At 35.5% G+C, this 26,378-nt stretch overlaps 1 protein-coding gene across 1 annotated transcript in view; it reads right to left on the reverse strand.

Moving 5' to 3' along the window:
* LOC121738988 (probable cationic amino acid transporter) overlaps positions 1 to 26,378 on the reverse strand; it is a 152,433-nt gene that overhangs the window by 13,153 nt on the left and 112,902 nt on the right. The window contains exons 11-13 of the mRNA XM_042131289.1: positions 13,154 to 13,215; positions 12,953 to 13,053; positions 8,575 to 8,709 (exon numbers count right to left, since the gene is read on the reverse strand). Coding sequence (XP_041987223.1) covers positions 8,575 to 8,709; positions 12,953 to 13,053; positions 13,154 to 13,215 — 298 coding nt within the window. The remainder of the gene's footprint in view (positions 1 to 8,574; positions 8,710 to 12,952; positions 13,054 to 13,153; positions 13,216 to 26,378) is intronic.

Genomic DNA, 26,378 nt, shown 5'->3' on the forward strand with positions numbered 1-26,378 from the left:
TCACTACTTTTTTTATACCAAGTTATAAAGGCCCGCAACATTTCTAAGTTCTTAATAATTTTCTTTATATCAATACTTAATTATAAACGAATTTAGTGAATTCCTCATTTTCCTGAACGTCTTTTTCCTGAATAGCCCTAAAAACATAATGACGATCATTCAGAATAATTATCAAATCTGTAACTGTATTTCAGAAAAACAGGAACAAATATATCGAATCGATGCAATGTCGATATTACAATTAGGTAGTTATTTGACACATTTTCGAAAAATAGTAGTAGAATAGTAAGAAAAGTAGTAAAAATGTTATCTACACTTCAATATTATAAAGCAGGAGAGGTTGTTTGTTTGTTTGAACGCGTTAATCTCAGGAACTACTAGTCCGATTTGAAAAATTCTTTCAGTGTTAGATAGCCCATTTATCGAGGAAGGCTATAAGCAATATTTTATCACGCTAAGAATAATAGAAGCGAAGAAATAGAGGAAAATGTGGAAAAACGGAGGGAAATTATTTGAAAGGGCTTATTTGAAAGCGCTTATCTCAGGAACTACTGGTCCGATTTGAAAAATTCTTTCAGTGTTAGATTATCGTGTCAATGGTTGTCGTGATTGATGTAGATCGTTTTTTTTTAAAAGAAGTGATTTTAAAAACTATTTTAAAGCCAAAATAAAATGGCCTTGGCCGTCGACCCATTTTGTAATACAAAAAAAATGTTTTAATTGTGGTGCAACGACCAAGTATAATATCAATATTATTACAAATAATTTTGTTCTACCTATGAAACGAAAGAACATAAAATCGCTTTATAAATCTTCATTTTTCTGGTGCAGCATATTTATTTACAAATAAATATGCAATTTACGATCATTATCCTGACGTCCAGTGTCCTGTTTGTTGTTGAACTGTTTATATACTTACCTGTCTAAAAGTATTTTGGATCGATTGTATTAACTACTATGTCCCTACCTACATACCTACGTATATGATTTTCTTTGATAAGTACTTACCTATTGTATATTTTAAACAAAAGCCCATCAGTGACTGAGTTTAGACTGCGAATTGGGTTGGGACTAATGTATTTTTAAATATCTATACTTACTAATATTGTAGAGACGAAATATTTAATCGTTTGCTTATTATTATTTAACTTACGAGTTACGAGACTACTAAACCAACTTAAATAATTCTTTCGCTATTAGAAAGCCACGGTAATGAGAAAATAGCCCAAACAAGTGCATCGAAACTCAACGTCAAGTGGTTACCGGGTCATGGGCTAGGCTGTACACTGTACAGTGTTCTGAGATTTTTTTTTAATCTTGACTTTCTACATTCATAAATCGACACCCTTGACAAGATTTATAGTAACTAAACTTTTATTCAGCTCGATAACATAAAAACCTTAATCTAGACAATTACAACATGCAAATTATTTTATTTTCAATGGTTTTTTATATTAGAATGTTAAGATCGCAACCGGCAGCTTAGCTAGGTTACAGTATAACCTGTGTTAAAGCCACCGGACCCTTTCCCAACTACTGATCGCATATCGCTGATTTTACATTTCAGGCAATTAAAGTTAGATTACAAATCAAATCAATGTTTAAAATTAATCAAACTTGATACAATAAACGGGGGCGGTGGTTACTCGCGTCCGTAGGAATTACCTTTTACTACCCTACACGTGTCCCCCGGGTGGTGCTAAACGAGTAACAACGCCGAGTCTCAGGCGGTGGATATGATAACCTGACTCCTAGGCAGTAGTGGCCTTGAGGACTAAATACCCTCAAAAAGTCTAGCGCGGAAAGCAACGGGAAACTACCGCGACTATAATCCCAAGAAAACCACCATGATTAAGAACGCCACCAGAGATAATATGATGTCATGCGACCCGACTAACGCTCGGCGCCAGCTTGGTTCCGGGCCGACTGGTGTGAAATTGGCTACCGGCTGCAGTTGAAAACATAACATCTTACTCTAGCAAACTAACACCCAAGGGAAGGGCAATAACAATAGGAACCTGGAATGTCCGTGGACTTTTAAGGCCAGGAAAAATCGAAGTTGTTGAAGCGGAGATGGAGCGCTATAATCTGGCTATACTAGGATTGAGTGAGACCCATGTCAAAGATAACGGATACCACATCACACCTGAAGGAAATATGGTAATCTACTCTGACAGGCAAGACAATAGTTTTAGTGGTGTGGGCTTCATAGTTGCTAGCTGGCTACGAGACAAGGTATTGGGGTATAATACCATGAACAATAGAATTATATCCTTAAAAATTTCAGCCCATCCACACCCAATTAACTTTATACAGGTCTATGCGCCGACCACTGCAGCCACCGAAGAAGAGATGGAGGAATTTTACCACGAGCTAGAATTAACCTGCAAAGCGTTACCAAAGAAGGAATGTACTATCATCCTGGGAGACTTTAATGCTAAGATAGGGCACACTGATAATGATCAACATCTAAGGAATGTCATTGGGGAATACGGCTTAGGAGCCCGCAACAGTCGAGGTGAGATGTTGTTAGAGTTTTGCATTGAAAAAGGACTATTCGTAACTAACACGGCATATAAACAACATCCAAGACGCTTATGGACATGGCGATCGCCAACAGGTCATAAAAATCAGATTGACTTCATATTAATCAGCAGCAGATGGAAGTCGTGCATAACTCTCTCAAAGACTTTTCCGGGTGCAGATTGTGGCAGCGACCATCAGCTGTTAATAGCTCAATACAGAGTCCGCCTCAAAGTAGTTTCAAAGCCTCCACCATCCAAAAATATTCTTCTAACACAAGAAGCGAAAGCTTTTGAGGACACACTACAAACTCGACTGGACAGTGAAACGTATTGCCCATTTGACTCAGCCTCATACATCATGGAATCAGCTTAAGGCCGCATTAGAAGAGACAACTAGAACAATCACAAATGGACGGAAAGTAAAACACCCTAGATCTGAGTGGATGACCACTTGGGAGGCAATCGCACAAAGAAAGGCTCTAAAGACTGGAGGAATTCGTTCAAAGGAAGAACAACAGCGATACTCTGAACTTGACTCACTAGTACAGCGTCTCTGTAGACATGACAAGAATGCATATATCAATTCTATATGTAGAGATATACAAACACACTCTGATACCCTACATCCAAGAGACATGTTCCAAAAGGTAAAAATTCTCACACGGGAACGAAAATCAAAATCTTGGAACATAGAAGATGAAAAGGGTAACCTGATTTTAGACAAGAACCAAGTGATGACAAGATGGAGGAACTACTGCCAAGACCTGTACAAATATGACGCTGATGAACCTGACACTAGATTAGATTTTACAGATAAAGAACCCGACATCGTTCTCCATGAAGTAGAAGCAGCTATAAATAAGCTCAAAACAAAAGCTTGCGGTGGAGATGGTATACAGGCACAAGTGCTTAAAAGCTTGGGTAAGTGTGGAATCAGAGTAATGCATTCAATATGTCTTAAAGTATGGAGAACAGGACAGTGGCCAGACGATTGGACAGAATCTCTCGTGATACCACTACATAAGAAAGGGTCGACTAAAAAGTGTGGAAATTATCGGACCATCTCACTAATTTCACACGCCAGTAAGATTCTTCTCCATGTAATAAACAACAGATTGGCACACTATATAACTAGACAGATATCCAAAGAGCAGGCGGGATTCGTAAAGGGCAGGGGTACCCGAGAACAAATCCTAAACATCCGTCAGCTGATAGAAAAGAGCAGAGAATTCAATGTCCCAATAGTACTCTGTTTTGTGAATTACGCTAAGGCCTTTGACTGCATCGTCTGGTCCAAAATGCTGGAGGTGATGAGAGAGTTGGGCGTCCCCGATCATCTCATATTTTTGGTACAAAACCTCTATCTGGAAGGTCGATCAAGGGTGCGATTAGACAATGATCTGTCAGAGCCGTTTGCTACAGAGCGTGGTGTCAGACAGGGTTGCATCCTCTCTCCACAGCTGTTCAACCTCGTAGGCGAATATATAATGCGTCGAGTGTTGGAAGATTGGGAGGATGGTATTAAAATTAACGGATACCTTCTCAACAACCTAAGGTTCGCTGACGACACCACGCTTATAAGTACTTGCGAAGTGAAACTTGCTGAACTTCTAGCGCGGCTCGAAAAGATTAGTCGAGACTTTGGCCTCCAAATCAATCGCAATAAAACCAAACTGATGTACGTCGATAAGCTGAACCAAATACAAAAGACATCCTTACTACAAGATCTCCAACCCGTAGAGGAGTTTGTCTACCTGGGATCGTTGATTAGCAACAATGGTAACTGCGAGAGGGAGGTTGTCCGACGGGCTCAGATGGCTAAATCTGCGGTTGGGCGCTTAGAAAAGATATGGAAGAATAAGAACATCTATCGTAGAACAAAAATAACACTAATGCGTTCCCTAATCTTTTCAATATTTTTATATGCCTCCGAGACATGGACACTAAAAGCACGTACTCGAGCTAAGATTGACGCTTTTGAAATGTGGTGCTGGCGTAAAATGCTCGGCATCCCTTGGACCGCACACCGGACCAACACGTCTATACTTCAGCAACTCAAAATTACCACCCGCCTGTCCACGCTTTGTCTACAACGATCACTTGCCTTTTTTGGCCACATAGCCCGCCGGGAGCCTAATAATCTTGAGAGTCTCATACTAGCTGGGCAATTAGAGGGGAAAAGAGGCAGAGGCAGAGTGGCTACACGATGGACAGACGCGATTGTCAAGGCTGCTGACTGCACATTCCAGGAGGCATTTCATCAGGCCAAAAATAGAGACAAGTGGAGAGCCCTATCCCAAAAAGCAAATTTTGGTGGTCACGTCCCTCAGCCATGAGGATACGACTAGGAAGAAGAAGATACAATAAACAATACAAAAAACGATCGAAACGATCTACATCAATCACGACAACCATGATTGACTATGACTATCACAGCGTAGAACGCAACGTCGCGTCGTGTTTGCTTACGCACGCGCGTTAACCAACTACTTACGAAAAAATTTATTATTATTGTGAACTTGTATTATAATCAAATACCGTCCTCTTTTTGTACAAAACAAATAAACAGAAATAATAGGTACTATTATAGATAATAACCATAATTTAAATTTACAAACAAAGTATATATATTGTTGTGTAATTTTTGTGTAGTTGTGTAATTTTTTGAGATTTTGGACTGTTTTATCTTATTTTTGATAGGTACGTTAATAATTTTTTAAACGTTTTTATTTTTCTTTCCGACGCCTAAAGGGCCTTTTTTTGAGACTTTGTACTGATAGGTATGTCTGATATGTGATTCTTCAGGTTAATATTTTTCTAAGCATTTTTGTTTTATTTTTTTAACGCCTAAACGGCTAATAACGAATTTCAATTTGTTAAATTTTATCAACTTGTCACGTGGGTAGAGCCACGATTGAAAACTAGTATTGCTTACATACACAAGTTAACTATAGTCAATGCCACAGTAAATTAGCCTCTCAACTGGTCGTTCTTAAAATTGTTAATTTCTTGAATTACTTTTATGTTCCTATTTCGGTGTATTTGATTTGTCCGACACTTTGATTATTATGACTATGGGTTTATTATTGTACCTACTTGATTTTAAACAATAAAACTTAAAAATACCTACTACCGAAACAATTGTTTTATTTTGTGTTCATACTTAAGTTCAGAAGAAACACGCTCACATAAATAAAATGCTCCCACATCATATCTATCATAATTATCCTTAATATTTTTTAGTTAGCCTAGCGGACTTACCTAATTATAATTTAAAATTTAATTAATCTATGTAATATAGGGATAACTTGTTTTTAATGTCTGTTATGTACTCCAAGTTATAGAAATAAGTATTTAATTTTAATCGACTTCATAAAGAGGGATGATTCTCTATTCATACATACATATCGTCACTCCTGTCTCTCATTGGGGTAGACAGAGACCACATCACGCAATGAATTTATTGGGATCTATTATATAGGTACCTATGTATGTATCGATATAACATATAAGGTTAGGAGGAAGCAACAAACTCAACAGTTTATGGCGTACATACAAAAATAATATACGGTACCGATATAATCTTAAATATAGTAAGGAGTCATTTAATTAGTAGAATGCATGGAATTAATATAGTACAATATACGGTATCAATATATCCATACATTTAAATGGATGTAGGAAAAACGATTAAATGCATGGAAAGAATACAAAAATATACAATGTGTCACATGATTTCCATCGAGAACGGAAGCAAGAAACCAGCGAGAATTATTTCAAATTGAATATCTAATTTTCGTACGTAAACAAATTTTCTCGTCGACAATAGAATTCACATGACAGCAATGTAACTATATTCGCACGAATAACAATTAAAAAGTCATTGGAAATGGTAGACGCCATAGGGTTCGACTTTGAAAGGACGCAACAAGTCTTCGGCGATTTAAATATATATATATATATATATATATATATATATATATATAATTGGAATCTCGGAATCGGCTCCAACGATTTTCATAAAATTTAGTATATATATATATAGTATATTCCAATTATATATATATATATATATATATATATATATATATATATATATATATATATATATATATATATATATATATATATATATATATATATAATTGGAATCTCGGAATCGGCTCCAACGATTTTCATAAAATTTTGTATATAGGGGGTAGGGGGGCGACAAATCGATCTAGCTAGGAATCATTTTCAGAAAATGACATTTTATTCGTGTTTTATCGAATATGTTTTGTCAAACAGCTATCAATACTATTTATTTAATAAAGATTTAATAATTTTATAATTATATAGATTTAATAATTTTATAATTATATAGATTTAATATTTAATAAGAAAGACATGAATCGCTTAAACGTTATTGTATCATATAATTTATTCAATTGAACTTAAGTAATCATGATCGAATGTCTCCGACGGCCCTAAATATTAATTGTTGAGACTTACCTACTTCCTCTGTATGAGGGCGATTACCTGCTGGTTCTCAATAAGTACTAAGTAACTATATTATATTCCGACACAATGTTATAATATTTCCTGAAATTGACAAACCACATGAATATTCAAAATCTTGACCGACCCTGAGAGGTGGATTAGGCTGTGTTTCCACCAGAGATGTGTTGAGAGGGATGTGTTTTTAAGATCCAAGAGCATCGCCGCGCTGAGCGATGTCATGACTCATGGCAAGTTCACGTCAATGAAGCGATTCCATTGGTTCTCAAAAACACTTCCCTCGCAACACATCTCTGGTAGAAACGCAGCCTTACGGCCGTTCCCAATATTTGATCTATCTCTGGTTTTGCCCTACTAGAGATAGGAATAGCTCACATTAGACATTAGAGACATATATTTTATGTCAATTCAATGCTAGCTGCGATAGGTTGTATGTCAAACCAGAGATAGATTGAATATTGGGAACGGCCGTTAGACTTTCAAGCTTAAAATGGAATAAATAAATCTGTATTTTAATTCACCAAAATAATTTTATAATAATTTATTGCCTCTGTGAAAACTATAACTAAGAACTATGAAAAGATGCTTGAAATTATATTCTCCGTCCAATAAAGTAGCTGACAAAATCAAAAATTTTCCTTGACGTCTGGCGAAAAAGGTTCTCAAATTGGTATTATGGTAATATTCTTAAAGTTACTTTTATGTTAATATTACATTGAATATTATGTTTAGTTTCTAAAAAGGTAGTCTAATAACTGTACTCCACTTCAATTTAATATTTTGATCAAAACTTAACTTACTTAAATGCCATGTAACCGCACAACAAAGGAATGCAGTTGGAGTTTAGGTATTAAATGAGCCTAGTAACTTGACATTCGCTGTGGAATATAAACTTTGAAATAATTATTACCTACGAATAACAAAAACTAAGGAAGAGTGTCAAAAACGAGTCTACAAAATAAGTACCTAGAATACATGTCTATTTTATGCATGTATTCGGTGCACAATTTTGTGTATTTATAGAAGTAACAATTACTGTCAACGGCTACATTTTGTAAATTTGAGTGTTAGTGTTTCGTTGGTAATTGCTTTTGCCATATTTTAGTGTGCGGAAAGGCAAATAAATAGTATTGATAGCTGTTTGACAAAACATATTCGATAAAACACGAATAAAATGTCATTTTCTGAAAATGATTCCTAGCTAGATCGATTTGTCGCCCCCCTACCCCCTATATACTAAATTTTATGAAAATCGTTGGAGCCGATTCCGAGATTCCAATTATATATATATATATATATATATATATATATATATATATATATATATATATATATATATATATATATATATATATATATATATATATATATATATATATATATATATATATATATATATATATATATATATATATATATATATATATATATATACAAGAATTGCTCGTTTCTAAGTGCGGCCGTCAGAAATGAATTTATCAGCAGTAAAAACCTTATCTTTGAGACGAATAAGGCTTCCATTACACCTCTTACATGGTCGATTGGTACTTACCACTCTCCTCGGTGGCTGGACCAAGGTCAACCCAGGGTAGCAGGCCGGGGCAGAGGTAGGAGACCGTCTGGAGCCGTCGATACACCGCGTCGAAGATCCGGCTGCAGCGAGACGGCGCTGAACAGCTGCCGGGTACTAGGACAGCAGACGATGTTAAAGTATACTCGTAGAGCACGTACAAACTCGTACAACGACTCATCATCTGTTTCTAACCGGTCTGTTGTTCACGATAGGTTCGGAATCATACGAATTTGTACGTGCTCCATCATTGCAAATTGCAACACAGATGAATGGTTGACTACATCTGACTGAAAAATCTTAACTGTCTATACAGAAGCGTCTACATAGTAGTGTAGCATTCTACATTATACAAAATGCTGTAATTATTTCTTTACTTACTTAAATCCATATGATATGTTATGTTACGGTAGTGGGTCACACTGAAAGTGTTTAGAACTAGCTAGTTAGAAACATTACTAATGAAAACTTTTTTTTAATTACAATTTTATAACTCTTTGGTAACATAATCTGGTATATTACATTTATTTGTCATTTGTTTTGGTGAATTGGCGGCAAATCTAAAACTCTTGTTACACGTGAAAATGAACTTAACGCGAGAAAATTTTTTGTTAATGATTTTTTATGACTTTCGTTGTGGGCTTACTCAATAACAAAGCTTTGATAGGCTGCTATTACCATTTCATAATGAAGCCCCATCTCGTGTCACTATTTATAATTGGTTTAACGAGTTTAAACGTGGACGTAGCAATGTCACTGATGATCCGCGTGAGGGACGTCCTTTAACAGTGACTACTGAAGTTAAAATTAGTGTTGAGCGACGCATGATAGAGCGAGATAAAAGAGTGACCTACCAGCAGATACGGGCAAGCCCAGGCATTGCTATGAGTCAAGTTTAACAAATATTACATGAACGTTTAGGCGTCAGGAAGCTTTGTACCAGATGCATTCCCCATACTTCAATCGACGACCAGAAACGCCTTCGCATGGACTGGTGTCGCCAAATGTTAGATAAGTTCAACGGCGGTGACTCAAATGCTGTATTTGACAACCTCACAGATGATGAAAGCTGGATATATTGCTTCGAACCCGAAACCAAAAGACAATCAGCTCAAGGGGTGTTTCCTTTCGAGGTTTGGCCAACTAAGGTAAAGAAAGGAAGAAGTAAAGGCAAAAAGATGATTGCCTCATTATTTGGTCGGAAATGTAATTTTGCGACAGTTGTGCTAGAAGATGAAAGGACAGTTACTGCAGAATGGTATGTCAATCGTTGTGTGCCTGTCGTCTTGGAAATATTTCGACAGCAGCGCCCTCGAAGCAGGACACTCCTTCACCACAACAATGCTTCAGCGCACTCCACGAGACGGACTTTTGAATATTTGACTATGGCACGTGTTGAGATATTGAGTCATACGCCATATAGTCCTGGCCTGGCGCTCTGCGGCTTTAATTTATTCCCAAGAAATAAAGATAAAATTCGAGGTACTCGCTTTACGAGCCCTGAAGATGCGATGAAAGCGTACGAAAATGCCACAGAAGAGACCCCTAAGGAAGACTGGGCCCACTGCTTTTTTCGGTGGTTCCATCGAATGCGACGATGTGTAGAGAGGAGATTACTTCTAAAAACAATAAAAGTATTGACAACTTTCTACATTAAGCCGTTTTTCATTTTCTAAACATTTTCAGTGCTACCTAGGTAAAATATTCGGTTCCTGAATGAACATTAAACACTCTAAACAAAACCTTTTCATAGATGGATCTGCCCCACAGCGCCGAAACTGCGATGCAACAAGTCTGATAATGCTTTTCGAGAGTTTCAAGACAGGGGTAGCGCTCACTTAAGATATGACAGTCTTAAGACAGAAAATTGCATTTTAAAATAATGGGGATTGTCCATTTTTTTTTAATTTTGCTCATTACAAAAACATTTCGAGGAATAAGGTCAGTGATCGTTTTTCTGTATATAAACGAGAAAAATACCCATTAGTTACTTATACTTTTGAACAAGTATGTTTAACCTTTGTTTGATCTTCAATGGCGTTAAATTAGCAATAAATTCGACCAACATTACGTTTCGAACTTTTGGTAAGCTTCTCGTATCAGCTTTCACATAATGAGAACTTGCATTTGACGAACCAGTCATTATAAATAAGATTGAAAGGATATTTAAAACATACTGCAGAGGTCAATTGGCCGCCGATGATGACGTCAGAGCGAAACTTTAAAAATTTATTGAGATAAAACTAGCCAATCAATTTCAAAATTATTTAATTTATATTCCTAAAATACCCTATTTTAACGAAAAAAATAAAAAAAGTAAATGTGATTTTTTTTGGACAATGCCCATTGTTTGTATGTGCATCTGCAATGTTGCATTGCAATAATACGTCGTAAAATCGTCGGGTATCGAGTCGGCACGAGTACTTATAGAGGAGTTGTCTCACGTAGTCAAGGTTTACCAGCGGGTCGCAGGTGAGAGGTAGAGGAGGCCTTTGCGTCACGCACAAGCGCGCAATTCCAGCGGTTCAGAGGGCGAGGCGATTAGTTTCACTCACCCATGTATAACGTTATACGATTACGTCTTTGTACACTTACCACTTGGAAGTTTGAACTAAAGACTGTGATAAATGATAAAGAGAAGCGAAAGATTTTAGAACCAGACATGACACGAGCTAGAGAGAATCCTCCCCCCTCAAATCTAGGTAGGCCAAAATAAATAACAGGTAGATGTTACGTGAGGAGTAAGAGGCTTAACAAGTTTCAAAATAAACCAAATGGATGTGTGAATCTTTGCAAAACATCTAATAAGCCTTATGACAAATTAATTATTGCTTGATTTTTGCATAAAAAGCACGAAAGCTTTATAAAACAAATTAATAACGTTCAAAATCACAGATGTTCTGTCTTTGGCTCCATATCCGCACGTGTTTTGTTGATCATAATATCGACAACTGCAGCTTAAATCTACGTTCCTCGGAAACAAAAGCTTTTGGTCCGGGAATTCCGGTGCTCGTTCGTTTAAAGCCGGGCCGTTGACAGGCGATGTCAGAAGCCGGGCTAGCAATAGGCTATAACGCGTCACGTTTTTGTACTCGGAAGTGTATTGTTGGTGGAACGTCCACTAGACAAAGACTCCGACGTTGTTTCCGTAGATTTTGATCCAATTTCGCGTACGGAATGTACGGAAAGCTATCGCTTTGAATGGTGAGTTTTGTGTTGAAATTTTAGCGAAGCTGGGATAAACGAAACGTCAAAACGGCTTGTTCTAGTGTCTTTATTTAAAGTTTTTATATCTTGTCTCATCACGAAATGTTTACTAGAAAAACTTTAAACGTAGCATAAAAATAGGCCAAGTGCGAATCGGACTCGCTCACGAAGGGTTTACCGTTATAGAGCGAAAGGAGGGAAAAAATGTGTTTTTGTATGGGTTGCTATTGTGGTATAAAAATATTATAATAAATTAAATAATTAAGCTCCCTTAATTTTTTTTATTATAATATTTTTTAAATATTAAAGTACACATATAATTGAGGATTTTGTGAAAATTTCAAGTGTCTACATGTTGCTATTATGGATTTCGAACCAAAAATGCCAAAAAAATCACGTTTGTTGTATGGAAGGCCATCCTAAATATTAACTTTATTTAGTTTTTAGAACTTGTTCCTTGATTGTTTGTTACTTACTTGATTGCTGTTATCAAGGCACCAAAAATAAACAGTCCGTGAAAATGTCAGAAGTCTAGATATAGCGGTTCTTGAGAAACAGACGGACAGACATCGAAGTCTCAGTAATATAGTCCAGTGTTTACCCTTTGGGTACGGAAGCATAAAAATTATCACACACCAAGACGCGATGCGATAGAATAATATTATTATGGCGTTTTACATTAAAACGATACGAAATCGATGTTTCGCGTAGCTCACTCTACGAAAAACATTTAATTCGTAGCACTGTGCTACGCAACAGAAGAAATTATGTATCATAATAATATTATAAATATATAGTTAAAATATCTATGGACGCTTCACACCACGTCAGTCTGGCCCCGTGCTAAGTATCACATCCTTGACCCGGGAACATTGAAAACTTTTTGTTCCGACAGCGGGATTCTAACCTGCGACCCCCGGCTTGAGCCACCACACACTAAACCGTTGAGCCACAAAGTCGTCGTCGTCGAGATAATAGGAGGAGGAAATACGACCATTAGATCTGCTTTGTATCATTAGTTAGTTTAGTTATGCACCTTTTATTTCCTTAAGGATTTTGATGATTTTTGACAAGAAATATTGAACAGCGTTTATTGCTTAACTGTTTGACGTGTGACCAATGAAAACAGCTAGAGATAGTAAATTTGACTCACCATAGAACTTGTTCTCCGCGTTGGTATTCATGAGGTAGGTGTCGTCTCGGCCGTACTCCTCGCTCTCGTCACCCTGTATCGAGTCGTCGGAGTCGGGCGAGCTGTGAACAGAGCGCGTCACATACATGTCATGTCACGTCACGTCACGTCATGTCGGCCGGCCTTTCGCTGAGCAAGTCGCTAGCAATTCGCGCGTGTTACCTGCGGGTGACTCGCCGCACCATCACGCGCTGGCCCGTCGTCATTATGTGAGTTGATCCACCCTGCAACATAATACAGTGTTTATGTTAGTTGCGTTAAATTTGATACGTAAGGCTTCAAATATTCTTATGAGTCGCCAACGTCTTCTGAAAAAAATTATAATATCCCGTTTAATGACGTTAAACGTCGCAGTCAACGTCTTGACGAATTGTCCTTTAGTCATTCATTTCAATGGAGTCATTTAATGAATGCGTTAGTCATTCAATCGAATCGCAGATTCAATGAGATGACTGCGACATTTAGATTTATATGGACCTGTCCAAAATTCTACTCGAAACTAGAAAACCGAGCGGCGCGCGGCGTAATAGACGGCTTATCCATATAAATCTATCCCGCTGATTTTGAGACTGAAGCCTTAATTCATGAAGCCCTAAGCGGCCTCATCCGGCCGCGATAACAATAGATAAGCAATAGCTTATCTATTGTTATCGCGGCCGGATGAGACACAATAGTGTCTGGTTATTCCACGATCGATGGGTTACACTTTAGCGAGATCTGGGTACTTAAACAACTAGCATTCGATAATTTCTATGGCGCAGTCGGAAATAAATGTATGAGACTTGATGTACCGGTTAGTGGTATGATGTTTGCGATGTCTTATACGTTGATTACTAACATCATTATGAAAACTTACTCTTAGCTCTAGCCTCCGTAAACAATGTATGTGACACTTCTTTAAGAGACTTGTGGTGTTTCTAATAATATTTTTCTAGGACACTAATATTTTTGCTACGTCGAACTTAAATATATTATTTTGTCTTATTGCTATATGCTGTATAGTGTTGTATATTAGGCTATTCAGCTGATACCTAGAAATGTTTTCTTTATTATGTCTATTTGGCAACATATTTTGTATGTAGGGATAAGTAAAGAAGATGACTTTTGTAACATTTTTTATGTTAAATAATTTGTCCAAATATTCAGTCATCTGTTTTTTTGCTTAATTTTTCTCTCCTCCCAACTAAAAGTATTAATGTAGCATTCGGACAGTTTGTCATAGTTAAAGCCCTTTTTAAAATTTCAGTGCAAGCAGCTCCGGGCATACAAAAATTAGAATTAGATTGTCCGATGCACATTCTATTCAGGTATCCTTACCTAACTCGTCTTCTGACTGGAACATAATATATCTGCCATATTATTTAAAACGGAATGATCTGCTTTGTCTGAGGAACCGTTGATTCTCAATAACTTTTCTCAATTTTGAACTATGATTTAGAGACAGAATGTGACTCACTTTTACCATTGATCATTTCATGTTTAAAAGCCTTTCATATTGTGTGTATGTTGTTATCATTAAACAAAATTGAATCGATAGATATTGTCTATAATTCATTTAAACATGATAGATAACATATTGTACGGTCAAAGACATTTTTATCACTTTTGAACTTTTTACTACTTATTACCATGTAAAAGAAACATCCGAATATATTTCCATCAACTTTACGCATTTAAATGTACATTTTCCCTCCAATGAGGCCTTATTCAATTTTCTGGTAGCCTACTTTCAAGTCGCACAATACGCATTTCCGCGCCAAGTTTGCCATATTTTCTACACTAGAAATATTATGTTAGGTTAGAAGTTTCTATTTTTTCACGTTAAGTTGTATTTATTGGTTCATACCAATAATTTGTTTTTCATCTTCGATTAGCTTATTTTTCGTTGGTTGTCTTCAATGTTTATAGATAAAGTTATCAAAACATTATACGAAAAATAGATTCGTATTTGAAAATTTATCTAACTACACTAAAATCATAATATCCAGGGTGGATAGTGGATTCCTAGAATATATTTTAGAGATATTTTTACTTCGGAGAATTCTAAACGAAGACGTCAAAGTAACAGCTTGTTATTGTATTCAGAGCTGAAAATATTTATGAGAATATCGTTAAGCATACCCAAAGGGCGAGATCCCATTAAACGAGACTAATATTTAAGTTTATTTACTTACCAAACAATATGATAAAATAATAATATTTTTTATTGCATTGTGTGGTAATATGTATTTTATTATGATATAAATGAACTTAAATATTAAAACTATTGAAACGCAGTGTGTAACTTTTGGTAATCGACTAACCATAACTTTTTATTCCACAGATAACAGACATTAGACATAGTTCACAGATAATATTAATAAGTAACATATTAACTCGGTCACAGATAATCATAGATCAGATACCAAATAGTTGATGGCGCTAGTATACAATATGTATTTATTATTTTGTTACATTACATGGGTATAATTAACATCCTGCCCTAACAAAATAATCTAGACTCCGGAATGAATCTATGACAAACAAAAAAATATAGTTATTTTACTTAGCAATTTCAGACATGCCAATCATACTAAGGAACTTATAATGTTTATTTGCACTTAAACTTTTAGTAAACATGTCGGCTGGCATTTCTGAAGTTGACACATATTTAATTACAACTCTTTTCTCTAATACACATTCTCTCACAAAGTGATGTCTAGTGTCTATGTGTTTTGTACGTTTATTACTAAACAGCGGATTAGATGCTAATTTGATAGAACTTTGATTGTCGCTATATAAACATATAGGTATATTCTCATCTAGTTCAATTAATTCACTTAACAGATTCCTGAGATACATAGCTTCTTTACAAGATTCTGACAAGGCCATGTATTCTGCTTCCGTACTGGAAAGCGCTACAGTTTTTTGCTTTCTAGCTTCATATGAAATCACTGATCCTGACATTATGAAACAGAAACCTGTATATGACCGTCTATCTAAAGTACAAGACGCCCAGTCAGCATCAACAAATCCACTAAGATTACAATTAGTCTTTCTATAAATTAAGCCATAATTCTTTGTTTTCTTTAGATATTTCAATAAACGTTTTAAATGTTTCCAATGAGTTTCATTAAAACAATTATTATATTGACTTAAAAAACTAATACTAAAGGAAATATCTGGCCTAGTGAGCACAGATAAGTACATCAAGCTTCCTATTAGTTGCTGATATGGAAATTTTTGTACTGCTTTACTTTTTACATCCTTTTGTAATTTCAAATTAACTTCCATAGGTGTGTCAGAATTTGAACAATCAGTCATGTTGAATTTATCTAAGACACTCTCAATAAAATGCTTTTGGTCTATAGTAATACAATCTTTATGAACATTTATATGCATACCCAAACAGTGCTTGATCTGACCTAAGTCCTTAATTCTAAATTTTGCTACCAACTCACAAATTAATTCTTTATATGCATTCTGACAATTATAAAAGACAAAAAAATCATCTACAAACAAGGCTATGTAAATCATTACATTATTATCACTCTTCATAAAGAGACATGGTTCATAATTTGACCTCTTAAATTTTAATTTCAACAAACAATCTTCAACACGAGTATACCAAGCTCTCGCCGACTGCTTAAGACCGTATATGGCCCTTTTTAGTTTTAAAACTTTACTGTTACAGTTAACAATGTTTGAATACTCTGGTATTTCCATGTAAACAGTTTCATTAAGAAAACCATTAAGGAATGCAGTAGGTACATCAAGATGATTAATTTTTAGATCTAATTCTACACTTAAAGCTAACAATAACCTAAAGGTAGAGTATTTCAAAACTGGTGCAAAAGTCTCATTAAAGTCTATGCCTTTTTTCTGGGTAAAACCCTTTGCCACAAGCCTGGCCCTATAACGCACTTCACCTTCAGTGTTATATTTCTTTTTAAATACCCACTTATTTTTTACAACTGTACCTTCACTTGGTCTATCTACTAACTCCCATGAGTCACTATCTTGAAATGATTTTAGTTCCTGTTGCATTGCATTTTGCCACTGATCTCTTTCAGACCCACTCATAGCATCACTAAAAGAAATTTGATCATCTGACATTTCTACACACATGTTTGCACTTAGGTGGTAAAAGTCCGGCTTGCGCCTAATACGTTTTTCTGGTAGATTCATGTAATTTTTCTGTGAGACAATATTCTCTGCTTCTGGTGACAAAGTCATTGTGTCCATGAATGTATCTTCTGAGTCGCTTCCTGAATTGTCAGGAACATATGTCTTATCATGTTTCATCTCTTGATCTGAATCACTCTCAGAAAATTTCTCTGTTGACCTTCCTGGTTTCATGCTTTCTTCGATCACAATAGATGTTGACAAACTGTCATCAGCTGTTTTCTCCATAATGACTACATCTCTGGCTATAATAACATCCCGCGATACAGGATCATATAAGCGATATCCCTTGACATTCTCCGAATATCCAACTAGGTACATTTTCTTTGCTTTCTTGTCCCATTTCCTTCGCTTCTCCTTGGGAATATGAACCATTGCTGGGCTGCCGAAGATCCGTAAATGATTCAAATCTGGCTTTCTGCCCGTCCATACTTCGTAAGGAGTTATATTGTCATTTAAGCCTGCTGCTGGTGATCGATTTTTAATATATATCGCTGTGTTCACAGCCTCAGCCCAAAGACTTTTCTCAAATTTAGCATCATAGAGCAAACATCGTGCCTTCTCAACTATGGACCGGTTGTATCTCTCGCTAATTCCATTCTGTTCTGGGGTAAAACTGTTAGATTTCTGATGAATTATACCACTCTGCTTTAGAAAATTAGCCATTTCTGTCGAACAAAATTCTCCTCCATTATCAGATCTTAATATCTTTATTTTCTTTGACTGCTGATTCTCAACTAGCTTTTTGTATTCCTTAAAGTATGTGAATGTTTCACTTTTACATTTTAAAAAATAGACAGTGCACCATCGGCTGAAATCATCGACAAACAGCAAGTAGTATTTTGCTTTTCCGAGTGACATACTCTCCATTGGCCCACATAAGTCAGTGTGAACCAGCTCTAGTGTATTCTTACTTTTACTAGTGCTTCTAGGAAATGGTAGTCGAGTCAGCTTGCCTTCGCAGCACACTATACAGCTACTTTTACTATTTTCACTTTTATCATCAAAACTAACTCCCTCTGCCGCTCCATTCTTAAGTTTATTTAAATCACTTGTATTTATATGGCCTAGTCGCCGATGCCAAATATAACTTGAAGTTTTTACAGCTGCTACTAAGGGGCGTTGCATCTCTCTTACTATCAATCGGTATACCCCATTTTGTAGAATCGCCTCACCAATACATTCGTTCTGTGAGTTGTAAATAAGACAACCATGTTTATTAAACATCACTCTGTTGCCACTAGCAATTATTCTGCTCACTGAAAGTAGATTTGTTGTGAGGTTGGGTACACACAATACATCATTCACATCAATATTAAATTCGTTGTCTCCAACACAAGTTGTGAGTTGCAGGTCTCCAGAACAAGATACGGGCATGATACCTTGATTCGCAACAATGATCTCCTTAGTTTTGGGTCGATTACAAATATTCGATAATAAGTTCACATTCGAAACTATGTGTGTGCTTGCGCCGGAATCCAAATGCCAGTCAGCTTGAATGAATCCTTTAGTAAGAAACACTGCACTGAATGCATTTGATTTTGCTTTTTCTGCAACCTGACACTGATTTTTGAAGTGTCCAATTTGTTTACATTTATAACAGCGTATAATTTTCGTTCTTGACGTCATGTTTTGTCCGCCGTTTGTTTTGACATTGACAGGTGACAGATGACAGCTCCCGAACATTCCATTTGTTCCGGAAGTGCTATGTTGTTGAACTTGCGTTCTAGCAGTACTGCCAACATTGCGTCTATGAAATTTTTTTGCCACAAATGCACCTTCCGACTTAACCTCAAAATCTGCACTCATGTCCAATAGTTTGGTTTTTATAGCGTCTGCACTGATGTTTATGCCCGAGTGCTCAATAGCCATAATCATGGGACTAAATTTCTCCGGTAGTCCAGCTAACATGAGCGACCCAATCCACTGGTCATTAATCTCGAAGCCGGTACCATTTAATTTTTGCGCAGTCTCGATTATCTGGCTGACATAGCTTGTCATTGACTCGCAGTTTTCGAGGCGTATGCTAATAAGATTTCTCAATAAGCTTATTTTTCGAGCATATCCAGAATCGTCAAACATATTTTTCAGAATCTTCCATAAGCTGTATGTCGTTGTGGCTTGTTTGATATGCACATAAAGAGAAGCATCTATAGTCAGAATAAGCTTTGCTTTCGCCTTCAAATCCTCTGCAATCTGAGTCTCTGTAGCTTCAGGCGATAATGGCTGCTTGATGTTATTCGCCATACCTTCCAGTACGAGAATATTTTCCGCCGCGAAACACCAGTCGTCGTAGTTTTCCCTTCCTTTTAATTTGGGAACATTAACCAAATAATTTGTGGACATTTTGATCGATATTCACTGTGAACTAATTACTAAATTCTCGCGATTAAACTGGGACATAACCTATTGAAACGCAGTGTGTAACTTTTGGTAATCGACTAACCATAACTTTTTATTCCACAGATAACAGACATTAGACATAGTTCACAGATAATATTAATAAGTAACATATTAACTCGGTCACAGATAATCATAGATCAGATACCAAATAGTTGATGGCGCTAGTATACAATATGTATTTATTATTTTGTTACATTACATGGGTATAATTAACAAAAACGATAGTCTTCACATGAGATTTTAGTATGAGACTTACTTACGGATAAAGTTCGTGTATGGTTTAAATTTGCAATTTAAATGTGCCAGAATTAATCTAGAACGAATTACGTATTCTAAAACTCGTTCTTTGAAGGTAGAGGGAATTACCGTACGTGTATGAAAGGCTTTTAAAGATAATTTAATATTAATACACATGGTAAATTACTGCCTGCTAGTCGGATAAAATATTATTTACCTATGAAAGGTAAATTATAGCTACGTAGCAAAATATATTACTTAAAAATTCTTTTTATGATACCATACCAACCATAATACCTACGAGTTTGATTTACGAGTCTGATTAGTTTCAAATTGAGCCGCAGCACGATTTTGTGCTAGTAAATATTATAATTATTTTGGAAGTACCAAAAGCTGTGAGATCGAGATGATTCGATTCTCGATTCGATTCTGATTCTGTCAGGAATAAGGTAGCTCAAAAACTATAGTCAAAACATGTGCCATCGAAGAAAATATAGATTAATAGACAGATGGCAGACCTACGGCAATTGGACAAGTTATGTCAATCAATATTAATCATGAACTATCTGGGTATAACGTAGATCCCGTGACTCAAATAGGAAGGTGTTAATTATTCTTCACGTTTATTTTGATAAAACTACCCGGGATAATCCCTGATTGAACAGACAAACAAATAGGTAAACATAAGATATACATTGCACCTTTACAATGATCTTAATGGTATAGATATTAGAATACAATCTAACTCGGTATTCATCAAAGTGGAAACAAACAAAGTTAGTGCAGTTGTGTCAGTACAGACTTGTATCTTGATGTTACAGTTGGACACTATTGTAGGCGACCCACTTGTAAACTTTACACTAGATAACCACAAATTAATATTGTGTTAGACGCCTGCGATATGTTGTGAATGATTGTGCGATAGATTAAAACTCTATAAGTTGAATAACACTGCAGTACACGCGTGGACTACTATGATAGACCAGGGTCACTTTTCAAAGATATTTTTTCAGTAAAGTGCGCTAGAAACTTGCCATTCCAGGTAATCCTCGTTTGATAAATTTGACAAAACCTCAGTACCTCCTGCAACCTGATAATCAAATGAAATAATAGTTATTTAGCATCAAAAACGCTGGACTACCATAGTAGTCCGCGCGAGTATTAGTGTACTAAATTCCACCATGTATGTTTTTTTAATTATTGATTTATAACTTTTTTATTGTATAAGATTGTATATTTTGTGCATGCATACTAAAATACATTTATGATAATTTGATTATAAACACTAAAATTTAATTTTTTAATAAGATATAGCGACCTGTGCAGATTGACGTCGTAACCATATTCTGACTAACCAGAAACATAGGAAATCTCACCAAATTGCAAGAAATAATTAAAAAATTAGTAAAAATTACATATTTAACCAGTGTTAAGCATTTAATTTATCAATAAATAAACTATTTTGTAGTTTTCACAATGAAAACTTGGCGCCATCATTGCCGGTTGTCTAATTTCCTCGGCAGGCTTTTGATGTTAATTTTGAAATGGAAAATTGTGATCTAAGTTGGCAGCTGTAACTAAATAAGCGGCCAAGAGTAATACAGTGACAAATATTAACCAGTTTTTTAAACCCTAGTCTAGGAAGCTTCATAAAAAGAACCACGGAGGTGTCAACCGAACACATAAAAGATTATAATACTAACATTTTATTAAAATTTATAGTATTATTTCAATTATCCTTGGTGCGAAAAATCTAAATAATAAAATAACAAAAAAAGGAAGGACGAACAGTCCATAGACGGCCCCAATTTTATTAATAAAAAAAAACCCTTGTCTAGGAGTCACACTTGTATGAAAATGAGCTAATCCGGTGATTTCTGAAGTTTAGGGTCGTTTATTCTTAGAAAAAAAAAACAGTACTTAATTGAGTTTATAAATAGAAGAACTAACTTTTAAGTATTTTATGTAGTATTTTTTAAGAATCCTACACGATTTAGCCCCACCAATAAGACGTATGGGGCAATGTCGCCGCATGTTAGCCCAAATTGGATCGCCAAGAAAGTGGTGATAGATTTGTCATTTCTGGTTTTATTCTGACCTGTAAGTAGTTGAATCTCGAATACCATAAAACGAACAACAGTCTCACTTATTTTAGTTTCACGTAAGGAATGCACATGTTTGATTTCCCCAGTACGATTTTTGTCACATTTTCATAGAAAATTACAATTTTTTAGATTTGTCAGTAATTTAATAATTAATTAATTAAATAGTTTTTGATTATAAAAGAAAGTTGAATAATTATATTTTTGATTTTATTTGTCATTTTTATAAAATTATAATTATTATGAAAACAAAAATCAATTCACGTTATTTCAAAATATTGAAGGTTTTTCTTAAATGTAATATCAATAATGGTAAAATAATAAAAAGCCGGATAGTCGGCGCTTTCTGCCGACTATTCGCTGACTAGTCGCCGACTCGTAGTCGGCGACTAGTCATAGTCAATAGTGGCCGGATAGTCGGCTTTACTGACTAGTCGGCACATCTCTAATCTATAAATATAAAACTCAAAGGTGACTGACTGACATGATGATCTATCAACGCACAGCCCAAACCACTGGACGGATCGGGCTGAAATTTTGCACGCAGGTAGATGTTATGACGTAGGCATCCGCTAAGAAAGAATTTTGATAAATTCTAACCCCAAGGGGTTCAAATAGGGGATGAAAGTTTGTATATACTTAATAATACTTCTTAAAGCGAGCGAAGCCGCGGGCAAAAGCTCGTCTCTAATATAATATTTAGATGGAGTTGAGGCACAAATTAATAGCAGATTCACAGTATCAATTTTACTACAGAAAAATATATTCTCCGCACAAATAAAATATTTAGTATACTTGGGAGTTATTTAAGTTAATTGTAAGTTTATTTATAATATTAATTTAAAGACGGAAAAATAAAAAATGGTGCTTAAGACATCAACATCGGTGGAAATATGGATTCTTTTGTGCGTTAATTTACCCGTCAGACGCAGCAGAGAGCTCTCCCCACGACTTGTCTGTACAGAACCCTGGTATTCTCTGGTGTGACCTTCGGAGTTCCGCAAAATAATTTGAACTCAACCTTGTCCTAGTGGGACCGTTTTTCGTTTTGAAATTATCGAATTAATTTCGCTGTCACTTTTATAGAAAAAAATGTGACCGAGCACCGTTGGTATAGGTATAGTAGAATACTATAAGCAATAAGAATCCCAATCCCACTAGCACGGTAGTAGCTAAAAACTCATCTCCTTTGGTCCTACATCTTCGCAATTCTAAAAGTACTGTACAACTTGTAATTTCAATTCTGATCAGTCTCCAACGCCTTCTTAGATGACATGATTTTCTCAATATTAATCAATTATAGTTATTTAAATTCCATTAATTATTGCTCATAGTAGTATAGGAATGTTTGTTGTAGATAAACATTTAAATTTATTAATAAATGCTCAAATAATAATTAGCTTAATTCAAAGCTTTAAAGTGGCATCCAAAAGCTGCATTATTGTTTTGAACGCATGAATAATGTGCAGCCATGAGTATCGTCAGGCTCTCATAACAAGATAATATGTAACGTGCAGCTGTTGACAAATGACAAGTCGCATTCAACAGGTCAAAGGGCGTGTATAGGAATTTAATTTTATAACATAAAATAACTAATTTATTCAGCCAAAAAACAATATACCAGACTACTTAAAGTAGGTTGTACTTTAACTATAACTGTAACTTTAACTACAATTCAAAATGTCACATCTTTGGTTAAAGTTAAAAATGGACGCCATCAAGACTCAAGAGGCCATATTTAACCAAACCCTAACTAACTAACGCTGTCATCATACAAAAACGTCATTTTTGACAGTTCTACTTTACCAGCAGCTCCCCCGCCCACGTTCTTATAAAGCCTTGTCGAATCAGCAACGTCTTCTGTCAAATTCTGTGGTAAAGTTAAGGTTAAAGTCACAGTTAAAGTTAAATTAGCCTTAACTAAAATCATAACTTTGGCCATAACTTTAACTACGCCTCTGGTGAAACCCAACCTTACGCTATATTCTATATTATATTGTAGTGTTCTTAAGATTGAGACGAATCTAAGAAGTCTCTTGATCATTGCTCATATACGACAAAATATATTCTCGACAGTGTCAAAGAAACTTCTAACATACAAGAAAATCATAACTCTGGTATTACGAATGACTTTACCCCAAAATGTTTTATTCAGGTCAGGTTTTACTGACGACCATATTCGCGAAAGTGTAAATATTTACAGTAAAAAAATAAAATTGTATTTTCCTGAAAGCTATAGGTATAGGTGCATTGGGAATTTTCGGGTCGGAAAAACTTTGTAGTCGCGACGTTTAACAATACCGTCAGGTTCTCCTGTGCGATAATAATTTCAATTTCTACCCAGCCTGGAGTGTGCCATTGTATTTTAAATAAAAAAAAAGAAGAAAGATGTGATGTGCATAAATAAATAAATAAATAAAACTTTATTTCATACTAATTTTGTCCATAGATTTGTTAGTAACAGTTACATAAAATGGATAACTAACATTTTATAACATAATAATCACTCATCTTTCATCATCATCTGGCTCATATATTATGTAACTATGTCTAAAATTCACATTTTTTTACCTATATATAAATAAAAATGAATCCATATTTCCCTTGGTTACGACATCACGCGTAAACTGCTGGACCGATTTTGCTGAAATTTGGTATAGAGATACTTTAAGTCCCGGAAAACATAGGATACATTTTGTCCCGGAAAAATGTCGGTTACTGCACAATATACTTTTATGATTTGCGCGTAAACTATTCAATCGATTTTGATGAATTTTGGTATGGAGATACTTTGAGTCTCGGGAAAGGACAGGGGATATTTTTTGTCCCGGAAAATGTACGATTCCCTCACAATAAACTTTTATAATTTTCGCCTAAATTATTCAATCTATTTTGCTGAAATTTGGTATACATAGATATACTTTGAGTCCTGGGAAAGAAGATAGGATACATTTTGTCCCGGAAAAATGTACGCTTCTCACACAATATACTTTAATGATTTGCATGTAAACTATTCAATCGACGATGTATGGGAACAGCAGCTATAAACTAAAGTCCACGCGGACGAAGTCTCGGGCAACAGCTAGTTTCAAATCATTTTTCGGTCCTTTCGTTAGTTACCCACTTTATTCACTTCAATTCGGCTACCAATCGTAACAATAAATAATTGCTTTTACTTTTCGGCAGAACTTTCGTAATTCCGATTCGAGTAACAACGTGTGAACTTTTAACAACGCTATCGATATGTATCCCAATCAAAAGTTGGAGACTCGTGAAAAATTGACAACGGAATCTGGAATACATTGTGAATGATATACAACTGAGCCGGGATGTAGGCAGGTGTTCTCAACTAGAGGCAGCAAGGGGGAGGGAGCTAGAGATTTAATATTGTTATTATTTTGCGTTAAAATAGAAAAATAGCAAAACGTGCAAAGAATATAAAATTAATTTAAAACAAAATAATATTATGATATTAAGGGCGGATTCGATCAAACTGGAGTAACATTTTACTCGAACTTCTAACCCCAGAGTAAAGTAATTACGCGGTAGTTAATATTCACACGGGAGATACAATAGACATAACTACCAGTAGTTCGACTGCAAAGAAACGGACAGGTTTCAATATCTGTCAAATTCGTCGGGTTTCAATAGGATTATGAACGGAATGTGCCTCGCGCTGGCTGATATAATTTATTTTTAAATATTTAAAATAAAGATTTCAAAATTGGATTCTGTCAATTTTAATCGCATGTACCAAAACACAAACAACAATACGACGAAAGAAGAACACGTCCAGCGAATATGTCATAGTTTTAAATTCGTAGGTAACAATTTAACAACCCTAGCGATGATTTTCGTCATAATACGTCAAATTTAAAAATTTCAACATCAGTTCTAAGTCGGTATACTCTATCATTCTGTCTACTCTGCGGGAGATGTTGACGGATAGGAGTAAAATATGAAACTGAGAATTCAAGTGTCACGGTCGGTGCCATTGTGGACTGTAATTAACATTTCATTATAATTTATACTCTTCGAGTAACTTGGTTTTCGAATAACTTGGTTCGGTCACCTAGCTACAAAGAGGATCCCAATATGAATTTATACGGTAGATATACATAGAGGGTAGATTTCCAGGAAAGAGACCACTGGTAGACCAAGAAGAAAATGGATGGATGACATAAAGGAATAGACCAGATGTAGCTACCCACAATTAAAGAAACTAGCCCATGAACGGAAGAAATTCAACCGGCTGACCGACAAACTTCGTTTAGGGTACTAAATAATGATGACGAGTAACTTGGTATAAAGCAAACCTTTGTTTGCGATTAGAACATCTTTATGTTCTAGAGAAATTTCAAAGAATAAAATAGTGACCATGATAGTTACACTTGGTTAACTTCCAGACTCCAGTTTGGTCGAAGCGGGCCTTAAAGAACGAAAGAAGAAATAAACTTTTTCTGGTAAATTAAAATAGAAGA

The sequence above is a fragment of the Aricia agestis genome, chromosome Z, assembly GCF_905147365.1.
Source record: "Aricia agestis chromosome Z, ilAriAges1.1, whole genome shotgun sequence".
Lineage (NCBI taxonomy): Eukaryota > Metazoa > Arthropoda > Insecta > Lepidoptera > Lycaenidae > Aricia > Aricia agestis.